Source organism: Lethenteron reissneri, chromosome 30 (genome assembly GCF_015708825.2).
Source record: "Lethenteron reissneri isolate LAM-NWPU_2019-01 chromosome 30, ASM1570882v1, whole genome shotgun sequence".
Taxonomy (NCBI): Eukaryota; Metazoa; Chordata; class Hyperoartia; order Petromyzontiformes; family Petromyzontidae; genus Lethenteron; species Lethenteron reissneri.
In genome coordinates, this window is record NC_083808.1 from 4,042,918 (window position 1) to 4,061,145 (window position 18,228).

Here is an 18,228-nt window from a genome sequence, read left to right on the forward strand (position 1 = left end):
AATTGACAGATTGCCTCCACGATAGCTTCTGATGTGGAGGACATGGGCTCGCTTTCAACGTTCCAAAACTATATACTCCAGCAAGCGTTCTTGCTTGGACCCGGCGTGCATCCATGATATTGTGTGATGCGCTGATGTCAGAACAGCGTGTTGGTGGTTACAAGTATAACAGTGTCCTACCGTTGTTATTCAGCTGATCTCACCGATCCCCTCAAATCACTAAAGTCCAGGTGGCTGCGTCATGACCCACTCGAGCATTAAAGTCACACAACAGGATAACTATCTCGAGGAGCCACTCTAGCCAGCACCTAGGACTGCATGTCATAGAAGGCATCGGACTTATCAGCCTTGCCTGCATCCCTCCACTATACACACACTCATCGTTAATTGGCTTTAAACATCTTAAAATAAAAACACAACGCAGGAACCTTCTGAAAAACAATCCTAGGACTCAGTGTGGCTTTCCTGAATCAATAAATAAAATCAACTTCCTTTTCGGTGGAGGCTCAAACCACCACCACCACCATTCCTCAAGTTGATGGAGAGGTGAGCCCACAGCAGCCTGAGACTCACAACTTCACACATCTCACCCACATGTTCCCATGCCGTCTTCATTCTTTTGTTAAAGTGGAAGAGCCACTCTCTGTTGTCTGCCAGTTTCCTGCCCCGAGTGGAGGACTATCCACCCCTCGATGTGACTGGAGCCAGACATCAGCCCATCGGATCTCCGATTGCACCACAGTGGTGCAGGCGGTACCGGTCCAGCTCTCGACAGAGGAATTGCAGCCTCTCCTCTGCATACTCTTAGGTTTTTTCGGTAAAGTCACGTAGGTAGAAATAAATAATAATACAATAAATAACCTTGTATTTTTACCAACGTGACTTTACCGAAAAAACCTAAGAGTATGAATCCTTGCAGTCACGAAAGCTTCAAATCTAGAACTCTCCTCTGCAGTTAGCGTTTCAACATTCCACGTGGCCAACTGCAGTGGTTTTCTGCAGTTTCTGGAGGAATCCTGAACGGGGGTGCAGGGGGGGAGGGGTTCAGTCTCCTGGTTCCATCAAATGGGGTTTATCGAGGAGATGGGGTTTATCCATAGGCCTCTGTTCCCCCGGGGCCTCTGGCACAAGCTTAGTTTGGTCTATAACAGGTCGTGTCCTGGTAGATTCATGGCAGGACAGCAGCGTAACGAGCGTGGGGGGCAGGCAGGGGGTGCCTTGCCCCCCCCCCGCCCACCCTAGTGGCCAAAGCTACGAGTTGGGGCCTCCTTGACAACCAGCATGAGATGCGTTTTCAGCAACGGTGTAAAATAACACGAACTTATCTAAAACGCGGTTTAATTGTTTTGTCTTTTCATTTGCACGTTTAATTTTTTTGTAATCAAATGTAGAGCGGTAAGGTGATATTGCAAAGGGGTAACTACGGAGCTGTAGTGGCTGCATGAAATTTTCGAAGCCATGAGCGTAATGATGCGATTGTGTGCGTTCACCGCGATGTTTGTATGTTGAACTTCTTTCGTACCCTACGTAGCCACCGTGCGAATCAGAAGTGTGCGGGGGAAGTACACCAAACTTAGGCAAGAGGAGCCGCGATATAAAAATCGAATATTGGTGGGTCCCCACTTGACCGATTTCCACATCCCCCTGAGCTCCCAGCTCCCTCGATCCTGCCCAGAGCCCCCCGTGGCCACTGGTGGTGGTTTGCTGAAAACGCCCTGAGGGTGACAGCTGATTCATATCGGCCGTCCCTGCAGCGGCATTGCTTGCAGCACACCACCACAGTGCCACCACAGCACCACCACCACCAGTGCCACCACAGTACACTACCACAGAACCACCACAGCGCCACCACCACCACAGTGCCACCACCACAGCGCCACCACCACATCGCCCTACCACTACAGCGCCACCACCACCACCACAGTACACCACCGCAGCGCCACCACAGCGCCACCACCACCACAGTGCCACCACCACAGCGCCACCACCACCACAGTGTCACCATCACCACCACAGCACCACCACCACAGCACCACCACCACAGCACCACCACCACAGCACAGCACCACCACCACCACAGCACCACCGCCACCACCACCACAGCACCACAGCACCACCACCAGTGTCACCGACTGGCAAACACCGGGTGTGAAAGGGGAGGGTTAGGGTGTTGTTTTGTCAGTCTCTGTACACATACAGTAGGCGAGCAAACACGAAGACAACACGCAATGTATAAACAAGCAGGCGCGTACACAAATGCACGGAGATAAATAGAAACAGATCACCAGCACCACAAAGACAAAGATCCTCCTTATTGCCTTCACAGACTGTTGGGGCAAGTGCTGTTAGCGAGCACCTATGAAGGCCGGCACGGCACACGAGGGGGTGGGTGGCCAGCACCACGCCCGGCCGCCTTTGTCTCCCCAGTGGCGACGTTAACACACACCACCACAACAAAGATCCCCGTACAGCATTAACAGACTATAGGGGCAATTGCTGTTAGCGAGCACTAAACAAAGACAAAGGTCCCCCGTGTAGCCGTTACAGACTGTAGGGGCAAGTGCTGTTAGCAAGCACGTATAAAAGGCCGACACGGCACACGTGGGGGTGGGTGGCCAGCACCACGCCCGGCCGCCTTTGTCTCCCTAGTGGCGATGTTTACACAACGCACCAGGTACTCATTTAAGGCTGAGTCGACGTAGGGGAGGCCCAGGAACCGGTTCAGATAATCGTCACCGATTTTGACCGTGAGCGTGAATCGAACTCGGGTCGCCCGATTCGCAGCGCAGCGCGCTAACCGCTCCACCACCGCTCCCCGCTAGCGAGCACCACACACACACACGCGCGCGCACACTCAGACACCGTCTTGCACATTTTAAAATTGGCTCCTTAAAATAGAATCGCGCAAAATCGCCGACCAACAGGCAGGTCCGTAGCGCGGTCACGCACCGCACATGTTAAGATTACGCGGCGGCGGGGGGGGGGGGCCTGGCACACACGGCTATTCCAGCACAGGCACCGCGCAACGCACGGACGAGCCAGCCGAATACAAATCTCGCACGGAGAGAGAGAGAGAGAGACAAAATGGGTCGTCTGCCTTTGGGGCCGTCCATAAATGACGTCACCCGATTTAGGACGATTTTTGACCCCCCCCCCCCCCCTTCGTCACACGGCGTCACAAAAAGTCAGACCCCCACCCTCAAATATGACGTCACAAAGCTCTGCCCCCCCCCCACAAAAAAATAAAACATGCTTAAAATCGCTTTAAACTCTTGTCATTGAAGTGCGTATTAAATGTGGCGCTGCACTCTGATGTTGTAGGAGAAAACATTATTCTATTTAATTAAGTAGAACGTGTTGTCTATATTTATTTAAAGTTGCGCATTTTGATGCGACGTCACATTTCTCAACCCCCCCCCCCCCTCGTCACACATCGTCACAAATGTCTGACCCCCCCCCCAGGTGCGTGACGTCATTTATGGACGGCCCCTTTGCCACACGGTGTGCGCGCAGTCGCGGCCCCCCGTGTGGGTTTCATCGCGTGATATTCGGTGTGCGTGTTCGGGCTGGGCTCGTGTTACTGCGAGAGCTGTGATATCGTGAGCTTGTTTCGTCGTCGTCATCATGTTCAGAGAGATGATGATGATTCGAGTCGTTGCTCTGCGGTACATTCGCCATACTCTGATGGTCTTTGAGTTGTACGCCTTTTGGCGTCATCTGGTCCAACACCAATGGAGACTAGGCTCTAAGAAAAGCTGTCCGGGTGTGGACCAATCAACGTCAAGGACAGTGCATATCATTATCAGCGTTGTTTCTTTTTGTTTGCATTTTGACTGCTTGTGTTGTGGTTATTGCAAACATGATCCCTTGTATAAAGGTGTCAGTTTTGTACCAGTTGAAAGGATAAAAACCTATTACAAGATTATCATCATCACGATCCTTTATTTGCCCGTCCAAGGACGGGTGTATTGCAGTAAATCTGAAACTTGCAAGCGAAGAGCAGACCGCGACGTGATATATTCATTGCATCAATTCGTGTGCAATTTGTAAGGGCGCGGTGACACAGACCTATTTTATTATTTAAAGGTATAATCCCTTGTTCATCATGACGTCCTTTTTACTTTGATGTCTCAACAGCGTTACGGAGATCGCGTGACGTGAGGGTTCTGCCTTTGTAGTGAGGGTTGTAAGTTGACGCCGAGGAGGGGGGAGGAGGCGCCTCGCCCCCCCCCCCCATGTGGAGTGACGTCACCTGCTCATGATTATTAATGAGGGGGGAGGTGCTACATGTGGAGTGACGTCACCCGCTCATGATTATTAATGAGGGGGGAGGTGCTACATGTGGAGTGACGTCACCCGCTCATGATTATTAATGAGGGGGGAGGTGCTACATGTGGAGTGACGTCACCCACTCATGATTATTAATGAGGGGGGAGGTGTTACATGTGGAGTGACGTCACCCGCTCATGATTATTAATGAGGGGGGCTGGCCGACGTGGAGTGACGTCACGCGTCGGGACACAGACATTCTTGGCTCGTTATGGTAGTAAATAATCAGATGTTAACTAGCTCGCCTGGTATACAGGAGGTCGTGGGTTCGATGCCGACCTTGACCATGCCTCTATATTTGGAGTTTGCGTCTCTCTCTCTCTCCCCGTGGTCGCGTGTGGATGTTTCTCCGGGTCCTCTGGGTTTTCCCTCCGCAGTTTGAAACACGCGTTTAGAGTATTTGGCCGCTATATATTTCCACGTGATAAGCCACTTCGTTGAGCTATCATCTGTGGCCAGGTCGCTTCTGAAAAATAGCTATAGAGCTCAGTGGGCCTTACCTGCTAAAATAAAACATAGTTTAGTTTATCAACAGCCAGTCTTTGACCTGCGTGTGTCCTCTATTGTGAGCTATGACGTCTCTTCATCTGTATTATAATCAAAGTGTTTGCCTAAACTGAGCCACAATCACCTTGCCGATCTCGTCAAGGAGCGTAAACCGCCATCACGTGATCATGCTCGCAACAGCAGCGGATTTTGGCAGTCCCATCGAACAAAGACGGTCACCGCATCACGCGCTTTTCAGATGCGCTTCTGGGGCCGTCTGGACCGCTCTTCCGATATTTGGAAGCCACTGGAGCTATGCACTTTCAAACGTAGATTGAAAACTAATTTGTTTAGAACTGCGTTTTGTCTCTAGATTAGCACGGTTGGCTACGTACGGCGCGAAAGAGGTTCTACATAAATATATCGGCTGCCACATCTCCACTTCTCCCACAAGCAAAGATTATCTAATCTGGTTCGATACAGACTGCGACTGTCGTTGATACGCCACCGAACTACGTTTTCAGATCGATTCCCAATTAGTCGAACAATCGAGTTACAGTATTGTCCGCGTGTGTCAACACAGCCCTCAAATGAGAGCCTGGCGCGGTGTCTAAACATCAGCACGACAGGTTTTTTCAGTTTCATTCATTAGGTGTAGCCCTGTGAGCCATGCGGCTCTTGACTCGGGTGCAACCGCAACAAACAAAAACATGAACAAGAAACATCTTAAAGTGACTACACGTAACAAGAAAATCCAGGAAAAAACAGCAAAGTCTTCCAGAATAAAACACCGTATATCAACGCTGTGTGCAAAAATCCCAGTGGGATGCAAGTCAAACAATGACAACCATAAGACAATTTTGATTAAATTTATCAGGCTAACTCTGTACTTCAACAAACAAATATGGCCAAACCATACGTTTTCGAAATCACCAAAATAAATCTATAAAAAGCAATGTAACAGTGATCATAGGAACTGTGATTGAAATGTAACAATAAACGATATACACATAACATGTACGACCAAACTTTGCAGCCATAGCTGGCAGCATGAGTGACTCCCTAACAGCAGGAGTATCAGAGAGAGGTAGAGATACAAAGGCGGTGAATCGCTGCGTTCCCATCAGGTTTAAAGAAAACAAAGTTGGTGAATACTCTATAGTTCTTTCGGTAAAGTCACGTAGGTATAAAATAAAATTTAAAAAAATAAAATATAAAAATAAATTAATTTTCTTTTATACCTACGTGACTTTACCGAAAGAACTCAAGAGTATGGATCATTGCAGTCACGGAAACTTAAGATCTAAAGTTGGTGAAACTCGGGCGTCGATTCGATCCGGCGTTATTCACGTGCGCTTGCAAACAACACTTGCCCCAAAAAGTCTGTTGATGCTGCAATGTGTCTGTCTGCTAGCGTGGCGTTTCGTGTTATTGAAACGTAAGATTTTGGCGGAAAATTTCGCGTGTTTTAATTTTTTTCGGAGAAATTTATACAACATCGTTTTACATCGCCTGTATATATTTTCGTGCACTGTAATGCCCTCACGGGCTGGGCACGCCTCACCAGTTTGGCAGGGATATTAAAAAAACGGCAGAAGTAGCGAAAAATAAGTTGCGTAATTAATTTACTTGGTCGATCAAATTGTCCCATCTCTGCACTAAATCACTCATATTAGCACACACGAACTACGCAACGCCGACCCTTTGAGATCGATTGCCGGCTTATGTAAGACACCTCGAGGGAGCACGGGTTCCTACGCAACGACACGGGGGAATGTGGCGCACACAGAGAGTGCAATTATCACTTCACGTGTCTTATGCAACCTGCCCAAATGTGATCTGCACGCTTTGCGAAATGTATGAACCGCCCTGGATTACAGCGAAGTCCTGAAGATGATTTTCGGTGCTACTGAAGCCTCGTCGTTTACCCCGCAAATGGCATTAACATCTCTGTATTGCGATGTTGGTTTTTGCCGAGAAGGGTATTGCATGAGAGAGGTAAAAAAAAGAGAAAATGACATTTGAAGGGAACACGAGTTAAAAACAAGGTCAGGTAAATCAAACGCAAAAAGAAAAAGCAACGCGATGCTGAGCAGCGTCATCAACACCGCGAGATGTTAACTCCCTCGCCTGGTGTGCAGGAGATCGTGGGTTCGATCCTGACCATGACGCTTACTGTACATTTGGAATTTGCATGTCTCTCTCCCCTTGGTCGCGTAGATTTTTCTCTGGATCCTCCGTTTCCCCCCCCCCCCTCCACATTTATAATCAACGTGCGTTTACAGCATTTGGCTGCGATAAATTTTCCACGTGATTGGGCTATAATTTCTGATCGCCAGATCGCTTCGTAAAAATAGCTACATCGCTCAGTGGGCCTTACCTGAAGGGAGCTGGTAGGAACGTTGGGTTGCTCGGTCAATGGCCAGGGTCAACGGCGGCGTGGTGTATTCCGCAAATATGCCCGACTGTGAGGGCGGGCACAAGCCGGCGTGAGTATGTTAAACGTTGAGTTTTATAAGGGCACCACGGGGTGACCAGCCCCTCCCCTCCCCACCCAGCCCCACCCCCCACCCATCCCCACCCTCCCCACCCAGCCCCTCCCCACTCTCCCCACCCAGCCAGCCCCTCCTCACCCAGCCCCTCCCTGCACGACGGACGGACACAATAATCCCCTGTGGGCTGGTGTAACCAGGAGGTTCCTACCAGTGACAGAGGACAAAGCTACAATGTTCGTGCTGCCAGGTGCTAGCAGCTAGGCAGAGGGAAACTCTTGAGTCCACGATTTACAAGCTGCCGACTGAATGGCTCCGATGTCCAGGCTGGTCCAGATATCGTGTGACCCCCATTTCATTCTCTAAAATGTAATATTTTGAAAGTGAGATTTATTTACTTATACAGAAATGCATGTGCAAAGGAAACAAAATGTTCGTGGTCAATTAATTGCGGGTCACAAGACATCTCAACCACCCTGTAGCAGACACCTATCAACCTACCCGCTTCGTACAGTAAATCCATTATTCATATCATTATGGCCTTTGACCAAATAAACTGTGAGCTGAACAGGATTGAGCATAGATCGTGTTTGGATGGAAACTGCCATGCCTGAAAGATGTTATAGAACACGGGGCTACGTGGACGGGTATTACACATCCACTGTTGTACTGTACTTCTCTGCTCCCATGTCTATTCTCCCCACTATCACAAATCCCGTGGTGACCGACGTGGTGAAATATCGGTCAGGATTTGATTAACTAGGAAATTGCCGCAATTAACGTCGCTGTCGCTTCTCCCCAGGTGTCCGCAGGGTGGCCAGCACAGTGAGACCGCGTGATGTCATAATCCGCAGACAAAACCGGCCCAACTTTAGATCCCACGCCACAACCCCACCGCCACCACCACGACCACCACCGCCAACATGCCGATCACGCGGCGCCTGGGCCCCCGCAAGTCCCCGCATCAGGGCTCGGCTCACCCGACCGGGGGGTCTCGCTGCACCAGCAGTAGCAGCAGCAGCATTATCAGCAGCGGCGGAAGCAGCCGCACCAGCCCGTCGACACCGACGGAAGCCGTCAGCCACAACGGCTCTGCGCCGCCGACGATGCCGCCGACGACCCTAGCGGAGCAGCGGTCCCCGGCGCCGCGCGACCCGCCGACGGCCGGCGGCGGCGAGCGCCTGTCGCTGTGGTTCCGCCTGTACCTGTACGCGATCCACGGCATCGCGCTCGACGTGCTGCTGTCGGCGGCGCTGTCCTTCCGCCGCACGGGCGACTGGCGCCTCTTCGGCTTCTCGTCGCCGTACTTTGCGCTGTCGCACGCGCTCGTCGCGCTGGCGCTCGAGAAGGCGTACGTGCTGCAGAAGCGCCTCTTCCCGGCGAGCCCCATCTGGTGCAAGCTGGTGCTCCTCTCGCTCGTGTTCGTCGCGAGCCGCCTGTCGACGCGCACCGCGCTGCTGGGCCGCGTCGCGCAAGACGGCGAGCGAGCCGCCGCCTCGTCCGTGCCCTTCAACCTCCTCGTCGCCCTCTACTACACCTTCGTCTTCCTCGACGACTTCCTGCGGCTGCGCTACGCCCGCGACGTCGCCCTGCCCGCGTCGCTCCAGCGCAGCGCGCGCCTCTCCATCCCGCCCGCCTTCCACCTCCTCTTCTTCGGCGTGCAAGGCCTGGTGGACGAGGTGTTCTTCACGGCGTTCTTCAACCTCTTCGAGAAGTCCGACTGGACGCTGCACGGGCACACGTCGCTCTGGTCGTTCGCCATGTACGGCAGCTGCAGCTTCGTGGTGGAGCGCCTGTACCTGCACCTGGCGGGCCGGCGCGGCTGGGGCACGCTCAGGCGGCTGCCCGTCTACATCGCGTGCATCTACACGTGGGAGTTCACCTGGGGGCTGGCGCTGCGCCAGATCGGCGCCTGCTCCTGGGATTACTCGCACTACCCGCTCAACTTCATGGGCCTCATCACGCTCATGTACCTGCCCGGCTGGGTGCTGCTCAGCCTCTACCAGGACGTGCTGTCCAATGTGCTCCTGAGGTTGCGGTACGCCGAGCAAAACTCGGTGTGCTAAGTGGGGGAGTGTAAATTTTATTTAATAAAATATATATTAAATGTTTAGGGACGATGTAAACGATTTCTACATTTTCAGGCTGGGGGGGGGGGGGAGGGTACGGAGCACGCAATTGATTTTAGTTTTTATCGCGTAGGTTGCAGCAGCGTCGACGCATTGTGAAACTGAAAATATCGCGCAGTGCTCGACAAGCGGTGTGCCACGACACACGAGGAAGAAATCGAAATTGTAGGAAAGAACCTCAAGAAACCATCACCACCCCCCCACCCCAACTCACGCCGTAGCCCTCGGCAACGGCGCAGCGTAACTCGGTGTGACGCGCAATGAAAAAGCGTTTGAGAAGCACTGAAAATATCGCGCGCGCCTTGCCAACCCCAGCGCTTGACCATAATTGTTCATGGGTTCTGCGAGCCATACAAATGTGCCGGGCTGGGAGACCAACTCGTGTCTGTCAGGTCCGGGGTGAGCCTCTGTGTGTGGCTGGCATCTCCAGCTGCCGTGCGAAGAATGGTGCCCATCGTTGATTTGGGTCTTTTTGTTTTTTTCAGAAAAATCTCACAACCCATCGCCGCTAATTTCGTAAAGCCCTTTGTCAATCCGCTGCTGGACAAAGGCCTCCCACCCATGCCATGCAGTTAAGAAGTCCATACTTTAAAACTGGGCTGGCAGCCTGCAGCAGTAGTCTGCCGGCTGAGTTTTTAAACCTTTCTATCCTGGAACACATTTTGAAAGCAAAGGTTGTATCCAAAGGGTAAGCTCGTTACCCCTTCCATATGGTAACCACTTCCCACCCCCCCCAACGCCCCCACCTTCCCTCCAACGCCCCCACCTTCCCTCCTTCACCGAAAATAGTCGCCAACTCTGTAAAAATCCCTGCAGTGAGCTCTGTAAATAATGAGGCATACGACCCTCAAAGCCGAGCAGTGTGTGTTTGTTGTTGGAGTGGACCATGCGCTGGGAAATGTGAAAAAAACACAGCAAAAGAACATCAAACTGCATGGGAAACACGCGAGGTAGCGTTCGCTCCGAAGCTCGGGGTGCGGTTAAAGGATTCTATGAACAATTATTTTTTATTTTACCAGGTAAGGCCCCACTTGGGCCACATAGCTCTTTTTCAGAAGCGACGTGGCCACAAATGACAGCTCAACGAAGTGGCTTATCACGTGCACATTTACAGCAGCCAAACACACTGTGAACGCAGGTAAAATCTAGATGCGGAGGGAAATATAAAGGACCCAGAGAAAAATACACACCGCCGCGGGGAGAGAGACACCGCAAACTCAAAATATACAGCAGCAGGTGTCAGGGTCGAGATTGAACCCACGACCTCCAGTATATCAGGCGAGGGAGTTAACATCTCGCCAACGAGGACTCAGAAGAAGTGTTGGAACCTGGATATGACAACACCAATGGACGGATGAGTTCCGGAGGACACTCCTTCACGTTGTGGTGACTCGCTCTGCAGCCATTGCGTGAATAACTTCCTCAACTGTGACATTCAAATCCTGAAAGGGTACTGGTATTGCGAAATGAAATAAAACGAGGGAATAATCCTCCGACACGTGTCACCACATCAACTGTAATTGTTCATGCGATGAGTTCTACGAGCCATACAAATATCCGGACCGGGATACCAACTCGTGTTTGTGAGGTCGGGTGAGCCTCTGTGTGTGGCTGGCATTTGCAGCTGTTGTGATAAGAATATGCTGACTGATCGTGTTTTCATTTTTTTATTCTAAAATATCACAACCCCACTATTTTTGAATAGCCCTTTGTCAATCCACTGCTGGACAAAGGCCTCCCACCCATGCCTTGGAGTTGAGAAGTCATGAGGGTCGTTTGACCATACTTCACCAACCTAGTTTGTTGTTGTTAATTGGGGGGGGTGGACCCACAAGTTCAAATATCACTCGCAACTGATGTTATTTGTGGCCCAGCATTGATCTTCAGTCAGCGGATTCGTAGCACACTCGCGCTCAAACTGTGACATCGCTGCATTCCCATCGCCACTCCACAGTACAGGATGTCTTGTGACCCCCCCCCCCCCCCCATTTAATTCTGCGAAACTTAATATTTTTTAAAGTAAGGTTTATTTTAATACAGTAATAAATACGCAAAGGCAACACATTTTTAAGGGGTCGATTAATTGGAGGAGGGGTCACAAGACATCTGGGCCACCTGTACAACGAGCTTTATCCCCACGCGAACGTTGAACGTTGCACGAACGTTGCGCCAACACTGGCACGTGTTTACTGGGTAGTCACGGCCCGCTGTCCGCCTGCTCTGAAGCAAGACACTTTGTCCACAAAAAACCCATCGCACCCACCCAGTTACTTTAACACTTACCCGGCATCGTTTGTCAATGACGACGGTGGAAATGCGAGTTTTCGTACGGCTGCAAATTGCAGTCACTGATCCTGAAACTCGATGAAGCAGTCGAAGGGAAACAGCGATGAATCCTCTCCCGGGCCACGCTCCCACCCCTAACGTCATCACTAGGCTTCGGCAAGGTAATGTAATTGTACCCTTTTTACCGGGTAAAACGGTAAAGGTAAAGGTGTCGACATGCCAAGGGATAAGGGTAAAGGGTAGGGTAAAAGGTAGGCTCGTTGCTTTTTACCGTTTACCTTATCTGCCAAAGGGTAAAAGGTAGGGTAGAGTGATTGTATTGTGGTAAGGTAAAAGGTAGGGTAAAGGTAGGCTCGTTGCTTTTACACTTTTACCTTACCTTGCCGAGGCCTAGTCATCACGCACTGCGCGATTGTGCATCTGCCGTGAGAGCGTGCCGATTTTATACGTGTCGGTTATACATATGTACATTTTGTTGTTACTTGTTTACAATTTAACGTTGGCATTTCTAGCTTCAGATCAGTCACGTGAATTGTTTATGGTCAGGGATTCATTTCTCATGGAATATTTTCAGAGAGCACCCAATCCCCCACCCCCCCCGCCCTCCCCCCTCATCCTCCCCCCTCGTCCTCCCTCTAACAATGGTGGGGTGTGGGGGGGGAGAAATATTTTCTGGGGCTCAGCCCTGGACAGCTCCGGCTGATTTCGAGCTCTGTTCCAGTCCAGCTTTCCATGATTACCAAACCATCAGTTGCAATGCCGCGTGCAGTGGCTTCAGTAGCATTCGGTTGAGATTGGTGGTCACGAAAACGTAGACCGTTTGGAGGGACTGCAAGGACTGGGGTTGAGAAACGCCGGGCTCCAGGTCGAGAATGACTTGTAGCGTATAGTCGGGGTTTTTAAAAATGTAATTCCTCACAACCCATGGGAGTAATTATTTTCGAGTTCATTAAAATTTTCAATTGAGTCGTTACACATCACGCATGCCTGATGAGTGATAGACATGCCCCAGATGTGACGTACTGAATGCCGAGTAACTGAATTCGTGCTCATTAGCGTATTTACAAAAGACAAAGATTCCCCCGTATAGACTGAACAGACTCTTGTTTACACACCGCACCAGGTGCTCATTTGAAGCTGAGTCGACCTCGTGGGAGGCCCAGGACCAATTCAGATAATCGTTACTGGTGTTGGCTGTGAGCAGGAATCGAACTCATGTCACTGGGTTCGCGGCGCAGCGCGCTAACCGCTACAACCAGGCAAACGCTGGGCCGGTTTTGGTTCTCACAGCCTCATCAATAGTGTCAGACCTGTTAAACAAATGCCATCAATGGTATTGGCAAGAGCACTCCACCTTAACAATGGAGCCCATTCAGTGCAAGAGTGAACTTGCGTGGGAAATAGTTTCACGTGTAGGGGTATATTATACTCGCTGTTGATATTACTCAGATGTTCCAAAGTGAATAATTAGTACTGTGTAGACGTAAACGCATGCGTAAACAATATCTCTAATTGCTGTATAATTTCATTTCACCACCTGCAATCATGTCTCACCTGCACAGCACCCACGTGACTCTCATCACACGCGCAGTGCATTTGCTGCACGTGGAACGATGTATCCGATAGAGAATCGTGGCATGCAGTAACCGGTGTTTTCATTGCGTAAACGTTCTATGTAATTGGTTGGTGCAGCGCACGAAGCGGCTGCGTGCTCAGAAGCACTCCCCCACCGCCTTCGTCTCTCCAGTCGCTGTCTGTGTGTTGCACGCTTCAAACACAAACATCCCCCAGTGTCGCCTCACGACTGCCGTGGAGCCAAGTGCTGTGTTAGCGAGCACCTACGAAGGCCGGAACGACGACGCACGAGGGGTGTGGGTGGCCAGCCACCACACCCGGCCGACTTTGTCTCCCCAGTGGCAATGTTTTTTTTAAATCCTTTATATTAAGTTCACTTGCTTGCTTGCTTGCGCGCTTACGACCGTGCAAATCTTTCGGTCGTTTTTTTTAACCCACTTCCCGTCATCCAATCGAGCTGACATTTTGCACACAGACTCGTTGTGCGTGACAATTTATTTTCGTGAAAAAAAAATGTTTTAGGGGAAAAAATTTTTTTAGGAATTTTTTTTTTTCATATTTAATTTAAAATACCAATGTGATAAAAATGAAACTCTTACTCAAGAAAAACAGAAATGCATAATAAAATAAAACCGATGCCACGCGTATATATAGTGAAAAACTTTGTTTTTACGGGTTAATTTTTTACACATCGCACTAGCTAATCAATTGAGGCTGAGTCGACCTAGGGGGAGACCCAGGGACCGGTTCACTACTGAAGGTGAACGCGCTAACCGCGACAATACCGCTCACCCCCCCCCCTCCCCACGGCATGTTTCACACACATGCACACCGCGCACATCCGGTCGGCTGAACAATCCCATGCACCCATCATCACAATACTGACGCGGCGCGTTGCACACGCGGCAGTACAATGCAAACCCCCTCGAGGGCTGCTTTGTGATGTTTATAACGCACCGGCCCCTCGTGAAACGGCCAAAAGCCCCGCGCCGCAATGTTTGGCTCCCGTTATTTTCCAACTGCGACGTGCAATGCTGCGAGAAAAGATAAGAAAGAAACGCAGCCAAGCAGCCGATCTGTTCGGTGAGTAATGAGGGTAACAATACAGTCGGATCTTCTTGGTTCTTTCGGTAAAGTCACGTAGAAGGGAAGTAATAAAATAATAAAAATTAAACATAATAAAAATAAAACATAATAAAATTAATTTTATTATGTTTTATTTTTATTACTTTATTACTTCCCTTCTATGTGACTTTACCGAAAGAACCAAGAAGATGAATCCTTGCAGTCACGAAAGCTTTAAATCAAAATTTAATACAGTCGGAATTACGTACAGTCCTCTTGTCAATCCATTGCTGGATGAAGGCCTCCCCCACCGCACCGTGTTGTGGTCGTGATGATCGTTTGACCATCATTCATCACGCGGATGCGGACTGGTGGAAGTGGGGCCCAGGATTGGTTCAGATATACCTATCACTCGCCCACTGATGTTAGCCGTGGGCAGGATTCAAACTCATTTCTGTGGGCTCAAACGAACAGTCGGCTCGCCACTGTGCCACCGCTCTGAAATATAATCCTATTAATAATGCCCTTAACCCGGGAAAGCCTCTATGAGTCTCAAAACGCATGTTTCACGAGTGTTCCGCAAAGGGGCATTTGGCTAATTCCTTTAGTGAGTGTTTGGCTTGATGTGGACACAAACAAGAGTACCTGGAAAGAAACACGCACACGTGGGCATACCATGCTCCGCACAGATAGATGCAAGAGTCAATTGCTCTACTTGCGATCACTTGGTCACCTCTCAGGCCTATGAGTAACAACACCTAGTTATTCGCATACAAGTACCAACCAGGATTAAACACGCTTGGCTTGCTTCCAAGATTTGACGGTATCAGGTGCATTCAGGGGTGCCGCGGTGGCGAGATGTTAACTCCCTCGCCTGGTATACTGGAGGTCGTGGGTTCTATCCTGCCCCTGGTGCCTGTATATTTGGAGTTTGCATGTTCTCCCCGTAGTCGCGTGGAGTTATCTCCGAATCTTTCGGGTTTTCCCTCCACATTAGAAACACGCGTTTAGAGTATTTTGGCTGATATACATTTCCACGTGAGCTACCATTTGTGGCCAGGTCGCTTCTAAAAAAATAGATAGCACAGCTCAGTTGGTCTTACCTGGTAAAATAAAAACAATAGTTTATCGTAATGATGTCCTCTTCCCTCCCCTCCACTCCGTCCCGTCCCTCTCATGTAGCCCTTTCATGACCCCACTGGGCCCTCTGTTACGGTCACTTATTCCTCGTCCCTTGCACGCCCCTTGTCATCTAAACCATTGTTTATGTTACCGTGATTAAACAGTGTAAAGCGCCTTGAGCTCAGGCGCTCTATGAATATAAAATTACATATTATTTTCAGTTTCTAGTGCTTAACTACAAATGCATCTCAAGAGGTCGTACAGATGCACATTATTGAGCACATGAACAAATTATTGTTCAATAAATGCTTTATCTTGTTTTTCTTTTGCACTAATCGTTTTTCTCGTGTTCATTAGTAGCATTGTCTTGTCGCAAAAACGAAAATATATAGTTGGAAACGTAAGCCTACGATGTATAATATACTGTACATATTTTGTTCCTTTTGCAAGGCAGTGTTAATGGTATTTTTTTCAAATGTGTGCTTTTACACCACTGTTAACACATTCCATTATACATTGAATCCATGATGCTACAACTCCATATTCGATCTCAAACATGATTGTGCATCGCTTGGAATGTTTTCTTGTAATTTGCATGTTGACAATTTTCACGTTCTATCCTTAGAAAAATAAATCATAATAAAAACCGCTCTTCCAATGTGCAGATGTGCAAGGGGGGGGGGCCTTCGCCGTCGTTGATCACGTGGTGTGCCTGCACTCTAGTGGCGAAAATTTGACACAAAATCGCAATCGCGCACGGGAGTAGCAGAGTTCACACGAAACGTTCACTGCGCGGGTCAGAATCGCGACGACGCACACAATCCACGTCACGTACAGCCCGTCCACAGGAACGCGTTACCAACGTATCGGCATTCTATCCGTAGACACTGTTGTTATTATCCTCGTAGTTGGTCGTGCATGCCTCCGGTGAGCGAGTGGTAAGCACGCACGCTCGGGGTTTGTGTCCGCATGGTTCGTCTCCATGTGTGCGTTGTGCGCGTGTCGTGTGTTGCGTATTCGCGTGGGCTCGTTTTAAACGTTGACGCGTTTGTTTGAAATTCGACGGTACTTCATTGTGTCTCTTTTGCACCGTGGAGATACCTGAACGCGTGCGAGAGATCGTTCCGGTGATTCGCTCGCGCATTCTTAACTGCCAGGCACGGGACTGGACACCTCGCCCTAGGAGCGTGGAGTTGGACGCCGCTGACTCGGAACCAGCGAACGAAGAAGGGGAACAACCCACTTGCTCATCCGAGCACGTGGAGATGATGATGATGACGACATACCTGTCAACCCTTTATCAGTGCCCTACCTTATCATAGACCAATTCAGACCGTTTTGGTCACCCCGTGCCCTTATAAAGCTCAACGTTCATCCTACAAAGTCCCATCACAAGAGAGAAGCACAAATAGACAATGTTTTGTTTAGTTTTTTTGGAACGGATGTACGCCGTATGGACCTGAACATTCAATTTCCCTGTACAAGAATACGGGTAAACCGTATGGGTTGACAGGTATGTGATGATGATTATTTTGATATCGTTCATAATTGTTACCATTCATTCTTGATTATCTGTGGGAGGATTATCCTGGGATGTGTTGATTAACCGCTCTGGCGAAACAAATCAATGGAACGTGTTGAACGCACGTTCACGTTTCAATAACCCGTTGCTCCTCACTCGTCGAGGGTCGGAGACTCGGTGTATCCACGTGACGGGAAACATTTGCATGTGAACCGGTTTGCACACTTTTAAGAAGCGGTAACAAACAAACGATATCCTTACACCTCCACTCCCATGCTAGGTGGGTAAACAGCAATTACGTTTTGTATTGCCGCGTTTGCTTACGATGGATCGGCACAGGTTATTCGGTGATACCCCGTTGGCAGTGCTGCACAAAGAGCACAGGAAAGCTCAACACATTTGTCAAAAACACGGGCTGGAGAAGAGATGGCGACCGATGCGGTACAGAAGGATGCAGAGCTGATTCGACTTACCAATGACTGCTGCCAGCGGTGTCAGGATCGGCCTCTGTAGATGAGGCTCGTGAAGGATGCTGCTTGCTACTGGGCAGTTGGAGGCAGTCCCCCCCCCCCCCCCCGCAACAACGGAGGGCGGAGGAGCAACGCTCACAACAACGAGCGGAGCGGCGGGCGCGTAAAACGCAGAGAGTTGGCACAGTGGGGAGCACAGTTGGTGCATCTGCCGGTCATCTCAGCCAGTCAACCTCATGGCACATGCTTGGTCTGTTCTGTGACCTCCTGCCAGCAGGCCTTTGACACTTCACGTGGCCTCAAAGTGCACCTAGCCTGGCACAGGCGCCGCGGTTGTTTATACAAAGCATAGACGGTGTGAATGACCAGGATGTGATTATATCACCAAGTCTGGACCGTGTACAGAACATACACGCGAGTCACACACGCACTCCCCGTCACCCACCAGAGCTCCATCAGCCCCCTTTCGCCCGTCCAGCAGCACGTGGTGGAACTTAACCGTTGACCATGACGCCATGAGACGTAAAACCGACATGCTAAGAACATTTGAAAACTTCATATGTGAAAATGACCATGCCCATTATTAAGCCGATACTCTCCGAGTCTCAAAGTCTTTCTTGGTCAGGACGATCCTCCATTATGCACCTCTGACTTCGGATTGCAAAAACTCTTTTGATGTTTGTTGTGTAACGTTCTTACCCATCCCTTACTGGACATCTGTTGGGGGAAAAAGCTTTATAGCTCATCGGATT

General features: G+C 49.9%; 1 protein-coding gene across 4 annotated transcripts in view; it reads left to right on the forward strand.

The window, feature by feature from the left end:
- Nucleotides 1-14,431, forward strand: part of TMEM229A (transmembrane protein 229A) — a 30,291-nt gene extending 15,860 nt beyond the window's left edge. For all 4 annotated transcript variants that reach the window (XM_061562842.1, XM_061562843.1, XM_061562841.1 and 1 more), the window contains exon 2: nucleotides 8,110-14,431. In XM_061562842.1, coding sequence (XP_061418826.1) covers nucleotides 8,231-9,373 — 1,143 coding nt within the window. In that variant the 5' untranslated portion in view covers nucleotides 8,110-8,230 and the 3' untranslated portion in view covers nucleotides 9,374-14,431. The remainder of the gene's footprint in view (nucleotides 1-8,109) is intronic.
- Nucleotides 14,432-18,228: the final 3,797 nt, after the last annotated feature.